The sequence below is a fragment of the Trypanosoma cruzi genome, genomic scaffold (assembly GCF_000209065.1).
Source record: "Trypanosoma cruzi strain CL Brener 1047053516699 genomic scaffold, whole genome shotgun sequence".
Classification (NCBI taxonomy): Eukaryota; Euglenozoa; class Kinetoplastea; order Trypanosomatida; family Trypanosomatidae; genus Trypanosoma; species Trypanosoma cruzi.
In genome coordinates this window covers 1-17,059 of record NW_001849572.1, presented here as the reverse complement: position 1 = coordinate 17,059, position 17,059 = coordinate 1, and the positions used below count along the sequence as shown (strand labels likewise).

At 54.1% G+C, this 17,059-nt stretch overlaps 3 protein-coding genes and 4 pseudogenes across 3 annotated transcripts, besides 14 other annotated features; 4 read left to right on the top strand and 3 right to left on the bottom strand.

The window, feature by feature from the left end:
* Tc00.1047053510269.73 lies at window positions 1-3,811 on the top strand (annotated as a pseudogene; the record flags this gene model as incomplete).
* Window positions 1-7,581: a sequence feature (areas not merged during assembly with more than two copies in the genome that could not be assigned to a particular haplotype).
* On the top strand, window positions 4,347-6,770 carry Tc00.1047053510269.60 (annotated as a pseudogene).
* Window positions 7,582-8,783: a sequence feature (haploid, Esmeraldo-like haplotype).
* Window positions 8,292-8,627, top strand: Tc00.1047053510269.55 (annotated as a pseudogene).
* Window positions 8,784-9,625: a sequence feature (heterozygous, Esmeraldo-like haplotype).
* Tc00.1047053510269.50 (mucin-associated surface protein (MASP), putative) lies at window positions 8,867-9,925 on the top strand (the record flags this gene model as incomplete). Its single annotated transcript, XM_803664.1, has 1 exon — window positions 8,867-9,925. One exon carries the CDS (start codon window positions 8,867-8,869, stop codon window positions 9,923-9,925), a length of 1,059 nt encoding a protein of 352 aa, XP_808757.1.
* Window positions 9,154-9,189: a microsatellite.
* Window positions 9,626-10,879: a sequence feature (areas not merged during assembly with more than two copies in the genome that could not be assigned to a particular haplotype).
* Window positions 10,880-11,626: a sequence feature (haploid, Esmeraldo-like haplotype).
* Window positions 10,986-11,585, bottom strand: Tc00.1047053510269.40 (uncharacterized protein; the record flags this gene model as incomplete). Its single annotated transcript, XM_803663.1, has 1 exon — window positions 10,986-11,585. One exon carries the CDS (start codon window positions 11,583-11,585, stop codon window positions 10,986-10,988), a length of 600 nt encoding a protein of 199 aa, XP_808756.1.
* Window positions 11,627-13,670: a sequence feature (areas not merged during assembly with more than two copies in the genome that could not be assigned to a particular haplotype).
* Window positions 13,671-17,059: a sequence feature (haploid, Esmeraldo-like haplotype).
* Window positions 13,919-13,987: a sequence feature (T-rich).
* Tc00.1047053510269.20 (mucin-associated surface protein (MASP), putative) lies at window positions 14,328-15,605 on the bottom strand (the record flags this gene model as incomplete). Its single annotated transcript, XM_803662.1, has 1 exon — window positions 14,328-15,605. One exon carries the CDS (start codon window positions 15,603-15,605, stop codon window positions 14,328-14,330), a length of 1,278 nt encoding a protein of 425 aa, XP_808755.1.
* Window positions 14,550-14,858: a sequence feature (GA-rich).
* Window positions 14,893-15,035: a sequence feature (GA-rich).
* Window positions 15,257-15,311: a microsatellite.
* Tc00.1047053510269.10 lies at window positions 16,055-16,606 on the bottom strand (annotated as a pseudogene).
* Window positions 16,221-16,281: a microsatellite.
* Window positions 16,793-16,814: a microsatellite.

Genomic DNA, 17,059 nt, shown 5'->3' with positions numbered 1-17,059 from the left:
ATGGACTGAAGCATCCCATCGGACAAAAGTCGCGAGGGGTTTGCGAAGCCCATCCCAATTGAATGATGATTGCTATCTTCTTTGATCTCCTGAGGAGCTGCGACGTGTGAGTGCGTTGCCCCCGAGACCCAACACAATGACAACTTTCAACGAGCAGTTTGCAGGCGCATTGTGCAGTTTTCTTGAGGTGTAGCCCACACCCGTATTTTGGGAGTGAATGCACGGTGTACCTGTAGGGGATGCTGAGGGTGGCGTCAGCGAGGCATGGGACAACATGTACTCCGGAACAAGTGTGTGGCGTTGGCCAGAGGAGGTCCTGTGCCAACGGCATCACTGATTGATAGCCAGTGATTTTGGGGCTGGGAGCTTCTTTGCTTTAAGGAATGGAACGGCGCTGGCTGACCAGGTGCCACTCGCTACCTAATCTGTCCTGGATGGGGCTTAAGAGACGATGCGGGCGCATGCAGAGGGAGATAAGGAAGTAGGACATTGTGTGGGCATGCACGTGGACGTGTCAGAGGGTCACAATATCCCTCAAGAAGTGTGGAGCCCCCGAATTGATGATTCGACCGTCCTGATAAAACTGCCTGGGGTGGAGGTGAGCGCGCTGACTTCCTTTTTAACAAGTTTTCCTTCACCTGACAGGCTGCGCAGCTGACGTGGAGGGACATCATGCGCACCTTTTTCCGGCGGGTGCGATGCTGTTTCCCACATTTGAGGGCGATTTCCCCGATGATGCGCTCTGCCATCCACACTTGTTTTATTTGACGACACGTCGCAACGCGGGGTTGGTGCTGAGCGACGAAAGCCTTCCGTCTCGGTTGGAACCAAAACGGAGAGTCCATGAGGAGGCATGCTGCTCGCGACTGGTTGATGCTTGGCCTGGGAGGAGTCTGAGTGCCACCGTGGAGCATCTCTCATCCGCCTGATTGCAGAGCCCTCTACACATTGCACATGTCTTGTGCTCCTGAGTAATGCCGATAAGGGCGGACCGCATGATGGTGTTTTATTGCTGAAAGGCAGTGTGAGGAGGAAAAATATTATTTATTCTTTCTTCTTCCTGGACGAGACGAATCCGTTCTTTGATTGAAGTACGAGTGCCTTTTCGCAGTTCTTTTTGGCCGTTGGTGGCTTTGGTGTTTATTCCAATCAATGGCTCTCACTGGCGGCTTCAAGGTCTAATATCGACTGGTGCCGTCGTTCTTGGGCTCACGTTGCTTGGCCCATCAACTGTTTGTGCAACTGGACAACAAGTTCTCTGTGGGCGTGGATCATGTTTCGCGGAATATGGCCACAACGGCTGCTGAATGGGCTGGTGGTTGTTGCGTCCTGTATGACGATGTTCTTGCGGATCTCACTCTGTTGCGTGTAAATGATGTTACATCTGTGCCTCGTCGTGTGGCAGAGGCCTGAACCAACGGAGGATAGAGTGTTGTGATGAATTAGGGCACAGAGAACCCTCGTGTTGCTCATCGTTATGCCCGTTTTCACTGCGGTCCTCGACGTCGGGAAAATTTTATTTTGTGCGGTATGGAGAGCACTCCTCCGGTGGCATATTGCCGTGTGGTTGTCTCTGGTTCAAAGGACCCTGTGGAATACTTTGTGAGGGCGAAGGGTGATGGCAGGACTGTCGTGCCGGCACAGACGGAGACGAGAACAGGGTGGTTGATGTGCCCTGTAACATTGAGCTTCCAATTGCGTCATTGGATGCGTGCAGAGCAGGTGGCTCTCCGGTGTTTGTTTGCTTCACGGCCAACCCGCTGGCCCATTCTGAAGGGCATTCAAGAGCATTCGTCCTCTGAGGGTGTTTCTGCTGGGTGGTCTGCACACTGCAGTGTTCGCTCCATTCGGTCTTTTCTTTGGTGAGAGGATGGTCTGTTGCACTTCTTGGGCCCCTGTGGAGGGGGAGGGTCATGGGGCAACATGCCCACCGTTTCGGTGTTGGCGCACCACGTACTTGTGGCCGCGTTACGCAGGAGGCATAATCCTCCGTTGCAGGATGAAAGCAACGTGTTATTGTCCCTTGCCAGCAATGCACGGCCTTCTTGTTATGTTGTTCGGGTGTTTCTGCAGGAAAACGAGTTTGCAAATGGTTACGAGGGATGTGTGGCAGCAGGGTTTGAACGCCGGTTTTTTTTTTTTTTTGACGGGCGGTGTTGAGGAATTGCCGATGTCATCGCCGGTGTGAGGGCAGGTGTTTCAGACACCCGAAGCGCGGCTGTTGGGAAGACGAGTTTTACTCTTGCGGTGGAGGCAGGCATCAACGGGGCAAATGTGCGGGCTCACCACCCTACTTTCTGTACTGTTTTGCCGCGACGACTGGACCTGATTGCCAGCCACATTGAGCCGTCGCCATGTGGCCGCAGCGTTGTCTCGAAGGGGTCGAGAGGCCGCAGGGCACGGCAGTTGCATTCATCCGTGGAAGTGTCAGGGGGAAGAAATGCGAGCCTTTCGGCATCTAGCATCTCGCTGCATTTTGATGCCATATTTGGTGAGTCCGTGGGTACTGTCTGGTGCTCCTGCCTTTTACTGGATGATTGGAACTGCTGAGATGTGGAGGGTATTTGCTGCACCTTCTTTCGGTACCTTTGTTGCACGCCGTGTTCGAGACGGTTTTTGATTGCCGCATTGCACGGGGTGCTGCAAGGCGGTAGTTTATGCCACGCGATTGTGTTGTGGGTGCCACGCGGTGGAAATATTTGACGTCGTTGAGGTGCCTTTGGAGGGTGGGAGTGGCGATCCTCCGGCGCGGGTGATCACTGACAGGTTCACACGCCCCCTTGAATTTGCTGTCCCTTCTTTGTACTTTCATGAACTGACCGCGGATATTGCAGAATATATTCAGGTTGCTGCGGTGCTCCATACATTCAAGGTGTTGTCCTCCGCGCCGTCAACCTCGGCAGCTGACCGACCGGTCTCTTTGAAAGGATTCGGGAGGAGGATCCGTTCAATTTGTTCCGCGGCCGGAGCCACTTCCTTCATTTCTTTCAGCTAGACACGCCCACACCGTTACTTTGCGTTCTCTTCCCTCAATGGGGAGAATGGGTGATGACGAACCTTGAGAGACGGTGGCTCTTTTTGTTTCATCGCCGGGGATCGTTCAGCGGCAGTTGATGCATCAGCCCTTCCTGAGGGTTGGCGACACAAGCTCTGTGGCTGAGACGATTTGGATGGGAGTTCACTGGGGCAAATTATGTGCCTTATTTCCGTGCTTATGCCGATGGGATGCGATTATGTGGCCCTTCCTGTGATGCTTCGTGTGTGCCATGACACTACATTGAGGAGAGCACGAGGTGCTATTGGCCGTGCTATTTTGTCAGACGCCACGGCTCTTTTCGGGTGTGTGATTCGACTGTGTGGTGGGTCTGTTGAGGGGGAGGACGTGGATGAGCCGCGCTCACCCGACTGCTGCGCCTCACTTTTCTGAACTTCTTTAACAAATTGCTGGTCCCCTTTTGCTTGCCTTACCGGGCCTGGCGACCTCTTGAGGAGCGGTGCGACGGCGTGGACTGTCAGGCTGCTGAGGAGGCCGTGGCTGCGCGGGATGTCCTACGGATTTTTTTTGCGTTTCAGGACTACTGTAGAGAAGAGGACATTTCATGCCTCCTCCACGTCCAGGAGAGTAAATGGAGGGATCGCAGTTGTGGGATCGCACTTCACAAGTGTCTGCGCTCGTTGATTGCGTCGACGGCGCACTCTGTGTGTCTTCGACCACTGCCGAAGCATCCCGCCGTTTTTCTTCCGGTGAACGGGAAAATCCACCGACACGCCGAGGGGGTGGTGGGGGATGTTGCAGCGAGGAACGCTTTAAAGGCCCTGCGATCAGGGAGCGCTGCTTGCAAGGATCCCGCAGCACTTGGGATTTTGCTCGCCTTTAATTTCTGCTGGCTGTCTGTTGGTTGGTGCTGTTTGCCGGAGGGCGTCTTGGCCCGTGCGCAACCGTCAATGACTCTGCTTCTGTGTGTGGCCTCACAGTGCTTGGGCTGTTGTGGACGGTGAGAGTAATTACTGTGGCGGTCACGACGAAGCGGATGTGTTACACTGTGGATGGTGGCGTCACCCACTCCTCTGCCACGTCCTGTTTTGGTGCTTTTTAGATTTTACTTTGATTTCTTGCACACAAACACACTCAGGCTACGAAGGAAGTTAATACCAAACGCGAATCGCTACTGTGGAATTTGACGTCTCTGAAAGGACCAACAGCACACACACCGCCCACACACATATTTACATGCACTCACGTGTTGCTGCAGTGAAGGCACCCCCGCACACACAACCGTCGCTGCGTGACCGGATCCAGCGGAAGGAGGAGGGAAGGAGGAGAGAGTGAGCCGCAGAGGCCCAACATGTTCTGGCGTTTGTTTATTTCCGCGGTGCTGCTTCTCGTCGTCGTGATGATGTGCTGCGCCACCTGTGGAGCTGCGCCCGCTGGTGAAGCGTCATCCCCGGAATGTTCAAGGGGTAAACGTTTTGTTTGGAGAGATAAGAAAGATGGAGAAACAGTGAATTCGCTCCGTGTTCCCAGTCTTTTGAAAGTGGGGAGTGATGTGTTTGCCGTTGCCGAGGCGCAGTGCAGTAATGATGAATGCCTTTTTACTGGGATTGCCTCGGAGCTCCTGGCGTTGACTGGTGAAGAAGCAAAAGAGGAGTTGGATAAAACAAAATTGAAGACACAAGTACTGGAGGAATGTTCTTCCGATGATGAGAAATGCGCCTGCCGTCTAGCGAATCGGGTTGATTCCCAAAGCCAGACGACAGTACATGTGAGCCGACCAACAACAGTCGTGCGGGGAAGTGATATTTACATGATTGCTGGAAATTAGAGTTTCGAGGGTGTCTCTGATGATCAGGCAGGAGTCTGGGGACTCATGCTGGTGAAAGGGAACGTCAGTAGTGTTGACAGTAAAAAAAGAATTTTTTTGAATGACACTTACGCTATCCCGTGGAATTATAAGGGCAATCAAAATGAACCCTTGAAAAAGCTGGTTGGCAGCGGTGGATCGGGTGTTCAGATGGAGGACGGTACGCTTGTGTTTCCGCTGGAAGGGACGAAGAAGAAGACGAACCAGGGTGATGGCAACGAAAAGGATGGAAAGACTGTCTCGCTGATCCTACACTTGAAGGATACTAAGAGTTGGAAGCTGTCGAATGGGATGTCTGCCGGTGGCTGCAGTGATCCCTCCGTCGTGGAGTGGGAGAAGGACAAACCCATGATGATGACTGCGTGTGATGATGGCCGCCGCAGGGTGTACGAGTCCGGTGACAAGGGGGACTCGTGGACGGAGGCCCTCGGGACACTCTCGCGCGTGTGGGGCAATCCAAAGGCACAGATGAAACGCGTTGGGAGCGGGTTCATCACAGCGACTCTTGGCGATGGTGGAAAGAGAAAAGTGATGCTTGTTACTCTGCCGGTGTATTCTGGTAAAAAAGGTAACGAAGTCAATGAGAAAGAAAAAGAAAAGGGCAGTCTCCATCTTTGGCTGTCGGACAATACGCACATTGCTGATATTGGGCCGGTATCCGGGAAGGAAGAGGACGTCGCCGCCAGCTCCCTGTTGTACAAAAGTGCTGAAAGTGGAGATAATAATGAGGAGAAGTTGATTGCACTGTACGAGAAGAAGGAGAGCGGTGATGATACATCACACGGAATGGTCTCTGTGCGTCTGACTGCGCAGCTGGAGAAGGTGAAGGAGGTGCTCAAGGCGTGGAAGAATGTGGACGAACGTGTCTCCAAGCTGTGCACCTCTGAGAGTGTTGGGAAGGATACCTTAACTGACAGTGCCTGCCGCAGTACTTTTAAGATCACGGATGGGCTGGTTGGCTTTTTGTCCGGCAACTTCTCTGAGAACACATGGAGGGACGAGTACCTCGGGGTGAACGCAACAGTAAATAATAAAGGTGGGGCAACAAAGGCTTCCGATGGTGTGACGTTCCAGGGAGCGTGGGCGGAGTGGCCTGTTGGCAGGCAGGGGGAGAATCAGCTGTACCACTTCGCGAACTACAAGTTCACTCTTGTGGCGACGGTGTCCGTCCACGGTGAGCCAGAGGAAGATACCCCCATTCCTTTTTTGGGTGCGAAGATGACAGGTGCAGGGAATTCTGTATTTTTGGGACTCTCGTACGGCAAGGAAAAGAAGTGGCAGTTGCTGTCCGGTGACGAAACCCCTAAGGAGCACAGCAACACTTGGGAGAAAGAGAAAACTCAACACGTGGTAATTTTGTTAAGGAACGGCACCCAGGGCTTCGCGTACGTCGATGGTAAGCGTGTGGGTGGGGATGTGCCGTGTGCACTGGGAAATAAGGATTCGAAAGAGATATCGCACTTCTACATTGGAGAGGATGGACGCAGCACAGTGAGCACAGGGAACGGAGAAGGCGTTTCTGTGACTGTGACGAACGTCCTTCTGTACAACTGCCCGTTGGATAGCACTGAGATTGACGCCCTCAACCCGAATAAGGCCTTTATCCCATCTCTGGTGAACACGACTATTGAAGGAACCATGTCCTCGTCTACTGCTGGACGACAACAGCAGGCGGGAAAGGAACCGTTATTGGAGAGCAGTATTGCGAATGGGGAGAAGGCGGGAGGAACGGATGTGCAGGAGGAGGAGGTTATTACACAGTTCGGGGAAGTAAATGCTGCGGCACTCAGCAGCAGCCTCGGAAATGTGTCGCAGGGGAATAACAGCGATGCCGGCACTGTGTGTGAGTGCAGTATATTGCTGCCATTGCTGCTTCTGTTGGGACTGTGGGGGTTTGCGGCGCTGTGAGGAGTGACTGGCTGCCGCGTGGAACACTTGCGACCTCCGCTGCACCGACACACACACACACCTGGCAATGAATATTTCTGACAACTATTTTTCTTCTTCCTTTTTGCTTATTTTAAATTCATTTTACTTTTTGCTTCTTTTCTACTCTTCCCTCTTTTAATTGTTTCTTGCTGCGCTCTTCCTGTGAGGGGTGCTGTGTGTTTCCCGCCCAACTGCTCCACTCGCACACCCACCGACACGCTCATGACGACGGCCCTGTGCGCCTCGCCTGCTGCACGCATGAGGAGGGGCCGCGACGAACGGCGCGCTGAGGGAGCCGTGACGTGTGGGCGTGCGACGAGGGCCTGTGGGGCGGAGCACACATTTCTTTCCCTCTTGTTTTCTTTTTTGCGGCCAGGGCGGGCAGACACCCGCAGCGCCACACACACACAGCCACACCCTGCCGCCGTGTTTTTCTTTTCTGTGGCTGTGTGTGTGCCGCTGCCACCGTGCGGTGATGAAGGGCGGAGAGCTGTGCCGGACGCATTGCCGACGGGCCACTGTGCATCCTCAGTGACTTCCTTACTTAATGGCTGTCTTCTGCACACTGTAATGAGCGAAGTGTTTCCCCCTCTTGTTTGCTTTTTGTTGCCCACACGCGGTGCCGGCCCTGCGGCTGTGCGTCCCATGGACTGCACGAAACGAGGATTTGAAGAACAGGCCGGATGCCGCATGAAATGTGGAGGATGTTGTGTGGGCTGGTGGGACAGTAAAGTCCTTTATTGACCTCTTTTTATTGTTGAGGGCAATATGTATACACAAACACACGGTCGTATTGTGCTGCTTGGCACATGAAATAAACGTCTTTCCGAATCATGGATTTTCCTTTTTTATGTTGTTTGGGAGTTCTTCTGGACTCTCACCCTTTTTTTCTTTTGTTTTTGGTAAATCGCTACGGTTTATTTTTTTGTTTTTGCTGTCTTCAGTGTCGCTGAGTGTCTCCGCGTCCTGTTGAGTGTCTCTCTGCTGGCTGTGCTGTTGACATGCCCTCATTTCTTTTTCTTATTTTTTTTTTCTGTTAGAGGCATTGATGTTCCGCGACGACGGTTGTTTGTGCTCCCCATTGCGATGGCACGAGGGTGACTGTGCGCCGGACTTCTGAGTGCACACGGAGGGGAGCGGATGGTGTGCGCCGTGCCTCACTGTGAGTCGTTCTGCCAATCCGTCGGGGAAGGGAGAAGTAAAGGACTGCGGTATGTAGTTGGATGCGTCCCGTTCCTCTCTTTGCCGCCGTGTGTGTGCTGTACGCATGGCACTATCTTGCGGTGTGACGTGGATGGCATTGCTTTTGTTTGTGCCCTTGTGCATGCGCTGTGCGGCGGGCTTCTTTTTCCCCATGACACCGCCCTTGTGTGTGCGGGCGAGTGGAGGGAGCGGAGGTGTGAGTGAGTGAGGGTGGCCGTTGTTTCCGCACATTTGGATCTTCCACGAAAGTGGCACCTCTCGGCAGCCTCTTGCAGCTGCAGGCCGTGGATTGAGAGGATGTGAGGGTCTGCTACAAGCACAAGGAGGACGACAAGATGCAGTGCATGACGGCCAACCTGATCCGCGTGTGGTTGCAGCGCATGCAGCACGTGCGCTAGTACGCGTTGGGCGTTGCGCTCATGATTGTGGAGGAGAGGTGGCACGACGTTGTGGCGCCGTGTGTGTTGCGCGGCCGGGGCGTGCCGGCGACTGTGAGGGACGTGGAGGACACGGAGCTGTTTGACTGAGGGAGGAGGTGGCGGACGTTGCGGCGCAACGGGAGTGCATGACGAAGTACGTGTGCTGGGAGGGCGCGTGTTGAAGTGAGCGTGGCGTGCCTGTGAGGGACTGAGGAGAGGGAATAACAGTAACAGTGACTGTGGGAGTGTGAGGAACGGTGCACGGGGCGAGGAGTGCTCCCTTTTTATTTTGATTGTTGTTGAACCGCGCCCTCCTAATTGTTGTGGTGGTGCGTGACTCTCATTGCTGCATGGGACGGTGCGTGGTTATGTGACTTGTCTCCCCTTTTGCTTTCACTCTGCGTTGACGTGTTGTTAGTCTGTGCTGAAGGCTACACGCAAGTGACAGGAGTGATGGCGATGATGATGACTGGCCGTGTGCTGCTGGTGTGTGCCCTTTGCGTGCTGTGGTGCGGTGCTGCTGCGGCCAATGGTGAGGAAGATGCCGAAAAGAAAAAGGTTGAAAATTCATGGGGTTCAGTGCCTGATGCTGATGTTGGTAGTGCTGGACTGCAGGTAATGCCAGCTTCAATCAAGGAAGGTCCCGAAAACGCAAAAGAATCGTTGGGTGCACAAACAGGAAACAGCACCAACCAGCAAAGTGTTGTGGTCACATCACCACCTGAAAGCTCACTCAGAGCAGAAGAGCAAGCAGAAGAAGAAGAAGAGGAAGAAGAGGTGAAAACAGTACAAAAAGAGAAATTAGAAAGTACAACCGAAGAAGAAGAAACACCAAAATTAACATTGCCGCAAGAAGGAGAAAGACCACCAGCACCAGCAACAACGAGAAAAGAAGAAAAACCAGCAGAAACTTCAAATGCAACACCAGGGGAAGGACAGTCCAGCTCTGATGATGTTTTACCCCGACCAGAACTACACAAAACACCATCCAAAGAACAGCCATCATCAACAGCACTACAAGCACCAGCATCTGCAGCAGCGGCAGAAATAAAAAATGAAAACACCACATCTGCAGATGTCGTTTCAGGGCAACAGATAAGAGAAGAATCTCAACACGACATGGAGTCAGAAAGTGCTTCAGGGAAGGAAGAAGCCGTCCCCACCACAGTCACCAAAAAAGACGGACCAACAGAAAGTAACGCCGAATCAACTCCAACATCACCCTCAGCTTCCAAAGATGCCATTACAAATGACGATGAGAAAAGCAATGAAGAAGAGATTCCGAAACATCACCAAGAACACGATGGTGAGACGATGAACGAAGCCTCACAAGTTGAAAATAACGAAGTAAATACAAAGAAAACATCAACTGTCGAAGCCGCAGCTATAACAAATAATACTGCGACTATTGGCGACAGTGACGGCAGCACCGCGTTCTCCCACACCACCTCCCCTCTTTTGCTTCTTCTTGTTGTTGCGTGTGCGGCTGCTGCTGCGGTGGTGGCCGCATGAGAGTGAGGGAGAGAGAGCCGTGCACCGCCCGCACACACACTCGTCATTCACTCACTCTCTGTGTGTGTGTCCCCTTGCATGGACTCTCGCCCTCACCTCACCCCACGAAGCACACACATAATGTGCCCATTGTATATATGCATGCACACCCATGCAGGCCCGTTGGTGCTCTCTTTTGCACGACACGCACCGCTGCCGTCCTGCCTGGCTGCATGGGCGGAGCACCGTAACTGTTTTTTTTATTGCATTGAGTGGGCGACCTCTCTCTCTCCCTCCCTGTGTGTGTGTTTTGCTTTACGGGAGCAATGAGAGTGTTTGTGCGCTGGTCGTCCCACGCTTCGGCTTCTTGCTTTCTTTTGTTGTGGTTGAGTGCACCCATTTTACTTTTTGAACGGCGGCATGCTGTGACAGCGGACACTTTAATCTTCTCTTCTTATATTCTCATATTGTTTCATTGTTTCAAAAGTGTCACCCTCTTGTATTCTTGTCGGGCCACTAAGTTTTCTATACGCGTGCCATGCGTCAGTTGATCCACGTCACCCCGCAGCCACCAGCGCTGCTGTTACTTCTGCTTGTGATGATGTCTGTGATGTGTTGTGCATGCGGGTGCTTTGCTGTCACCCTGACGTACCCTTTCTCCCTCTGACAAGGCGATGCGTGCCGCCAGCGCCAAGTTGATCTCGGCTGTGGCGAATGACGTGTCATTTTGGAGCAGAGGGTGCGTCGCAGACATACACCGTCATTGGGAGGAATGGATGGGCGCCTATCTGCATCAATGTTTCGACAAGGGACCTGGATGATGCCAGGAAGTATTGCAGCTCGGAGCGGCATTACGCAATGAATTCATTGTGTGAAAATTGTGACTGTAACGATGAAGTTTTTTTCTACTGAAAAAAAGGAAAATTTTCTTGTTATACTTTGCGGCCAATATTCGTTGATAGGCTGAGGACTGTCCGTAGAAACGTGGCCTAATTTTCCGTCCCGAACGGTGCTATCGTGCGAGAGGGGGTATTCCCACATAATCCAACGCTCAGTTGTCGAAGATGAAGAAATTCCCACATCATGTGCGGCAGGGCCTCCCGTGGACCGTCGGACGGCTCAGCGGCTGGTGGTGGTTGCAGTAGCGGAGTCGCTGAAGGGCTATGGTTGTCATTGGAGCTTGCAGAGGTACTTTGTCCGTTTTTTGCCCGTTGATACGCTTGACATTTACGGTAGTGACCCGAAACGCTCGCACTCCGCGGCGATGCACTCGCTCAGCCATCGTGCCGTTTCGTCTCCGACAGGCGACACCACGTCTGGGGTCGTGCGTCGTGGCGTGGATACAGGCTGACATCGGTGGTGTGCCAGCAGTGCTGACAGGCGGCGGTGGACCATTCCTGCGCTCACCCCTAGCAGCATAGGGAGCAGCGGGATTTGCCGACAACTCTCTGTGCGGATGCGTCCTTCCCGTGTTTGCGGATGGGAGTGGTGTATTCCATTTCCCAGGAACTTCGCAGGCTGCCGTTAGAGAGGTGTTGGTCATCTTTCTGAGCGAGCAGTGGGCAGCGGGTACAAGATGGCGCAGAAACGCATTCAATACACTGCCGGAACCAGGGGTCAAGCCAGGCAAGGAGTCGCGGATGGACAATTCAAGCGCATACGGCGTGAAGGGCCAATCCATACCCCAGTCACAAGGAAGCACGCAAGCACAAGTGTGCAGACCGCAGTGGGGATCGCAGCACGTGCGACTCGGAAAGTGTGACGGAAGAGCGGTCTGCCTACTGCCAAGGCAGTGCACAGACACAGTCCCAAGAGTGCCGCAGCACAGCCGATCTCAGTGAGCGGGGACGTGGTGCCGCCATGCCTCGGGGTATCACAGGTCTGGGCTCGAGAGGGCACCAAGCTGTTTCGCACGGACCTCTAGCAGCATGGAGAAGCCACCGCGGAGGGCATGATTGCGGTACTCCCGTTTGCGGACAACTTCAGCTCGGGCAGGCTGCCTCCTGCTGAGGCAGTGTGCGCGTTCCATGCTGCCGCTGCAACACACTCGGCATGCTCCATTCCGTCTGTCCAGATACATGTGGGGCTGTCACGGCTGCCGCTCGTACGGTGCATCAGTGCATCTCCAAGCATTTGGTCACAGCGGCCAGAGGCGTTTCGCACGCCGTGGTGGATGCATTCCAGTCGATTTCACGCAGGACAACAGCGACATGTTTCCTTCGTGGCAGCATGCCTGCCTGTCGCGGGATGTCGTCCTCCGTCCCTGCAGTGTGGGATGGCAGATGGTGGCCCGAGTCCATGTACACGGGTGTACGTCCAGTGGAAGAGACGCAGTACGCGTTGCGCAGTCACGTCGGGAAACGAGACGCTGCGGCCGCTGATCCACGTTGCCTGTGCCGGGTCGTCGGACAGCTCAGAGTCCAAGCCGCTTGGGGTGGCGGCGAGGTCCTCTCCTGCCGTCGTGGATGGTGAGCAACCGTCCCGCACCTCATGGTGCGAATTTGGGTCGCAAACAACCGCTGCGGGGCCTAAGCGACGAATGTTGCTCGAAAAGTGTGAAACGTGTGAGCAATTGCCGATGGAAGGTTGCAGAGGTTCACCGCGTAAATGCTGGGGCTGACCGGTGGATACACGCGGAAGGCGGTGGTTTCCAGACAGTTGCTGCCAGCAGCGACATGCGCTCGCACGGCAAGATGTGGCGCACCACGAAGACCATGCCACCGGCACGCCCACTGCAGGCCTGTTGGAGGTCACTGCAGCCAATGAACCTCGTCGCTGGGGCACTCTCGTGCCTGCACTCCTGCAGAAGAACCATGCCGGGATGGTGCTGCTACAGTCGAGCAGCAACAACAATCCTGAAGGTCGAATGGCCGGAAGTTCTGAGCTGCCCGACAGCTACGAGGCCATCTTCATCGGGACTGCGGCTCTTGCGGGCACCACCGCGGCGGGTGATGCCGACGGAGTGACCGCAATGAAACGACTGTGCGGTTCTGTCAGTCGAGCTGCAGTCAAACCGCCTCGCCCCTCCACAACCAACAGAGAGTGTGACCTTCTCGAAGGGTGGCGCCGTCGTGGTCCCCATCACGCTCGCAGCACTGGCAAACTGCAATCACACCCACAAAAAAACAAGGAAGTGTGTGTGGAAGTGTGCCGAGAGCACAGCGACTGCCATCGTCAGCGGAGGCCATCGTGGCACCGTCCGTCACGCGTCAGCACAAACCGAGCAACGCACGCACCCGGCAGAGCAAAAACAGAGGGGAGAGAAGAATGACCCCAAGAGCAGGCAGCACCCTCACATAAGGCGGGCATCGTGCAGCCGCGTCAGACGGCATCCAACCAAATGCAAAAAGCGACCCACACGCATCCATACAATGACACCGTGATCCCACCGTAGGCAGACACGCAACGGCCTCGCCATTTCAGCACGGGATACGCAATTCGACGCCCCGCCGTCGCCAAGAGCATTCCTGCAGAGCACTGTGCAAATACTTTTGTGTGTGTGTGTGCTGGAGGAGCAAAAAAGAAGAAGAGCACAGGGAAGCACATCAGCACAGCAAGAGGCACAGCTGGATGGCAGCGATACATGCGGTACGGCCTCAACCTCAACAATAATGCACGGTGGCGGCAAACACACACAGCCACACACACAAAAAAAAGAAACAAAAACAAAAAAAACACGGCGGCAGGGTGTGGCTGTGTGTGTGGCGCTGCGGGTGTCTGCCCGCCCTGGCCGCAATAAAACAAAACAAGAGGGAAAGAAATGTGTGCTCCGCCCCACAGGCACTCGTCGCACGCCCACACGTCACGGCTCCCTCAGCGCGCCGTTCGTCGCGGCCCCTCCTCATGCGTGCAGCAGGCGAGGCGCACAGGGCCGTCGTCATGAGCGTGTCGGTGGGTGTGCGAGTGGAGCAGTTGGGCGGGAAACACACGGCACCCCTCACGGGAAGAGTGCAGCAAGAAACAATTAAAAAAAAGAAGAGTGGAAAAGAAAAAACGTCCACAGTGATTGCCCCCAAAAGCAAAAAAGAGAAGGGATGAGGGAGTAAAAGATAAGAAAAAAATTAGGAAGAAAACAAACTAAAAAGCCGAAGCGTGGGACGACCAGCGCACACACTCTCATTGCTCCCGTAAAGCAAAACACACACACAGGGAAAGAGAGAGAGAGGTCGCCCACTCAAGGCAATAAAAACAAAACAGTTACGGTGCTCCGCCCATGCAGCCAGGCAGGACGGCAGCGGTGCGTGTCGTGCAAAAGAGAGCACCAACGGGCCTACATGGGTGTGCATGCATATATACAATGGGCACATTATGTGTGTGCTTCCTGGGGTGAGGTGAGTGCGAGAGTCCATGCAAGGGGAGACACACACAGAGAGAGAAGGACAAGTGTGTGTGCGGGCGGTGCATGGCTCTCTCTCACTCACTCTCACGCAGCCACCACCGCAGCAGCAGCCGCAGCCGCACACGCAACAACAAGAAGCAAAAGAGGGGAGGTGGTGTGGAAGGCCGCGGGGCTGCCGTCACTGTCGCCAGGCGTTTGAGTGCCTTCGGTTTTCGTCTTATTCGGTGCTCCTTCCGGACCTGAAGTTGAATTTCTTTTCTCTTGACCGCCAGCCGGCATCCCCTCCAAGGCGTCGTCATCAACCTTTTCTTCATCCTCTTCATCTTCTTCTTTCTTGGTGTTTTTCTCACTTTCTTCTTCTTTATCCTCTTCCCTTTCCTCCTTCTCCTCTTCATCCTCTTCTTCCCGGTCTTCATTATTTTTCTTGTTCTTTTTCTCATCCTCTTCCCTTTCCTCTGCCTTCTCTCCCTCTTCTGCATCCTCTTGTTCATCTTCTTCCTTGTGATTTTCTTCTTCCTCTTCGCTGTCATCTTTCTCCCCACCTTCCTCCTCTTCTTCTACCTCTTCTGCCTCGTCTTCATCCTCTTCTTCCGTGTCTTCTTTTTCTTCTTCTTCCACCCCATCCGTGTCATCTTTCTCCCCACCCTCATCTCCTTCTTTCTCTTCTTTGTCTCCTTCTCCATCTACCTCCTCCTTTTCTTCTTCCTCCTCCTCTGTGTCTTCTGCATCCTCTTCTTCATTTTCACTTTCCCCATCTTTTTCCTCTTCTTCTTCTTCTTCTTCCTTCCTCTTTTCACCATTGTGTTTTCCTTGATCCGAAGTTTCTCTTGTAGGCGGCACAATAGCAGGTGCAGGATTCAGTGACGTCTGTTCACTTGCCACTGCTGTTGGTTTATCCGTAGATGCTTTTCCTGAAGTCGCCAGTGTTTCATTTTTTTTTTCGAGTGGCAGAAGCACGTTAATCTTTTTCTTGTCACCTTTGCCCGTGTTGGGATTCTCTTTTCCACCACCTTCAGCAGGAGCAGCAGGAGGAGAAACAGGAGCAGCAGCAGCGGCAGCAGCAACGGCGGAAAGTTGACGCTTCCAACGGCTGCGGCCATCCACAACAGCATGCAAACTCTCCATCACCCGACGCACGCATTCCTCGACGGCGGACGCATTCGCACGGCCTCCTGTCCTCCTCCCAACCTTCTCCGCGCATTCCGTCCGCAGCCGCGTACGCCACTGCAACAGCAAATACTCACCCGCACTGCCATCGCCACCGACAGATACATCGGCTGCCGGCACCGCCACCGCAGCACCGCACCACAGCACGCAGAGGGCACACACCAGCAGCACACGGCCAGTCATCATCATCGCCATCACTCCTGTCACTTGCGTGTAGCCTTCAGCAAAAAATAACTCCTCGTCAACAAAGCGCAAAAGCACTGAAAGAAACAACTCAGGCAGCAACGCACAGTAACAAATGGCAGTATCGCAGCTGCGCACACACAATAAACAGGTGGAATCAGTGCGACCGCAAAACGCTCACACCGTCCTGCAAGTCAAAAACAAAAAAGCAATAAAAAGAGTAAAACAATGTAAAAGTTTAAAAACCAAACCCAAGGCTCCAGTGCGTATGCATATGAGCGTGTCTGGGACGCGTTCAACGTGACGGATGTGGGCAGCAGCGCGGAGCACACAGCAGGGCAGCGGAAGCAAACAAAGCACAAAAGATCATCATGATTACTCATATTTTGTACATCGGACCACAATACACGCGCACGAATCCCCGCGGTTGAGTGCTGGCACGCACAGCCCACGCTCCCTCCTCAGCCCACAGCGGTGTACGCCAGCGCGTATACGGCAAGCAGCAGCGGGGCACACACCCACGCAGAGCTGCTGAAGCTGCCGTCGATTTCGCGAAGACGTGACGGCGTGCGGGTGGTCTTCGTGGTTGGCGTCTATGTGGTTGTACTACTTGGTGCCTCCGGCGCAGTGGTGGTGGTCGTTGTTGTTGTTGTCGTTGGTGCCTTTGTTGTAGTCGTCTTAGTTGGTGCCCGTGCCGGAACGCCCTCACCTTTTGACGCTGCTTGGGCAGACGCACCTGATGCACCGTGGCTAGTGGACGTCTCAGGGGTTGGCAGATCTTGTGTTTTTTTCACATCTTTCTCACCTTCATCCTCTGAAGTTCTGTTCCTCAGTTCTGGGTACGCATCTGTTCCCCTGTGCTTACCGCCCGTCACACCTAATTCATTTTGTGGACTGGAGTCCTTAACGGAGGTAGTAAGTTCAACTTCAACTTCACTCGTTGTCACGCACACGGACGGGCAGCAGCACAGGGCGAGCACCAACAAGACGCACAGCAGACGGCACGTCGTCATCGTGAGTGTGGTCGTTCAGTGGTGTGGAGCTGATCTGCACAGTGAGGGAAATGGAGAGCAACAGGGGAGAAGAGAGGTGCGGCAGACACACACAGAGGGCACACCACATGAGGAGAGGGCAGCATCCAGGCATGCACCGTACGCCGCACACCACGCACGACACACACTCCAATCCACGGCAACAGGCACACACACACACACACACACAGCCCTGCCGCAACACACAGATGGAAGAGGGAGATGCAAACAGGAGCGGCACACAAGGCTCCACCGCACGTACACACGGCGAGAGCGGTCCGTCGTGTCGGCACCCCTCACGGAGGGTACGCACACAAGAGGAGGTGCAGCGCACACAGCAACACAAAAGCAAAGTAACTATAATAAAAAGGAGAGATCCCCGCACACCACGTGGATTGTTGGTCCACGGGAAGTGCAGAAAATATTCATCACAAA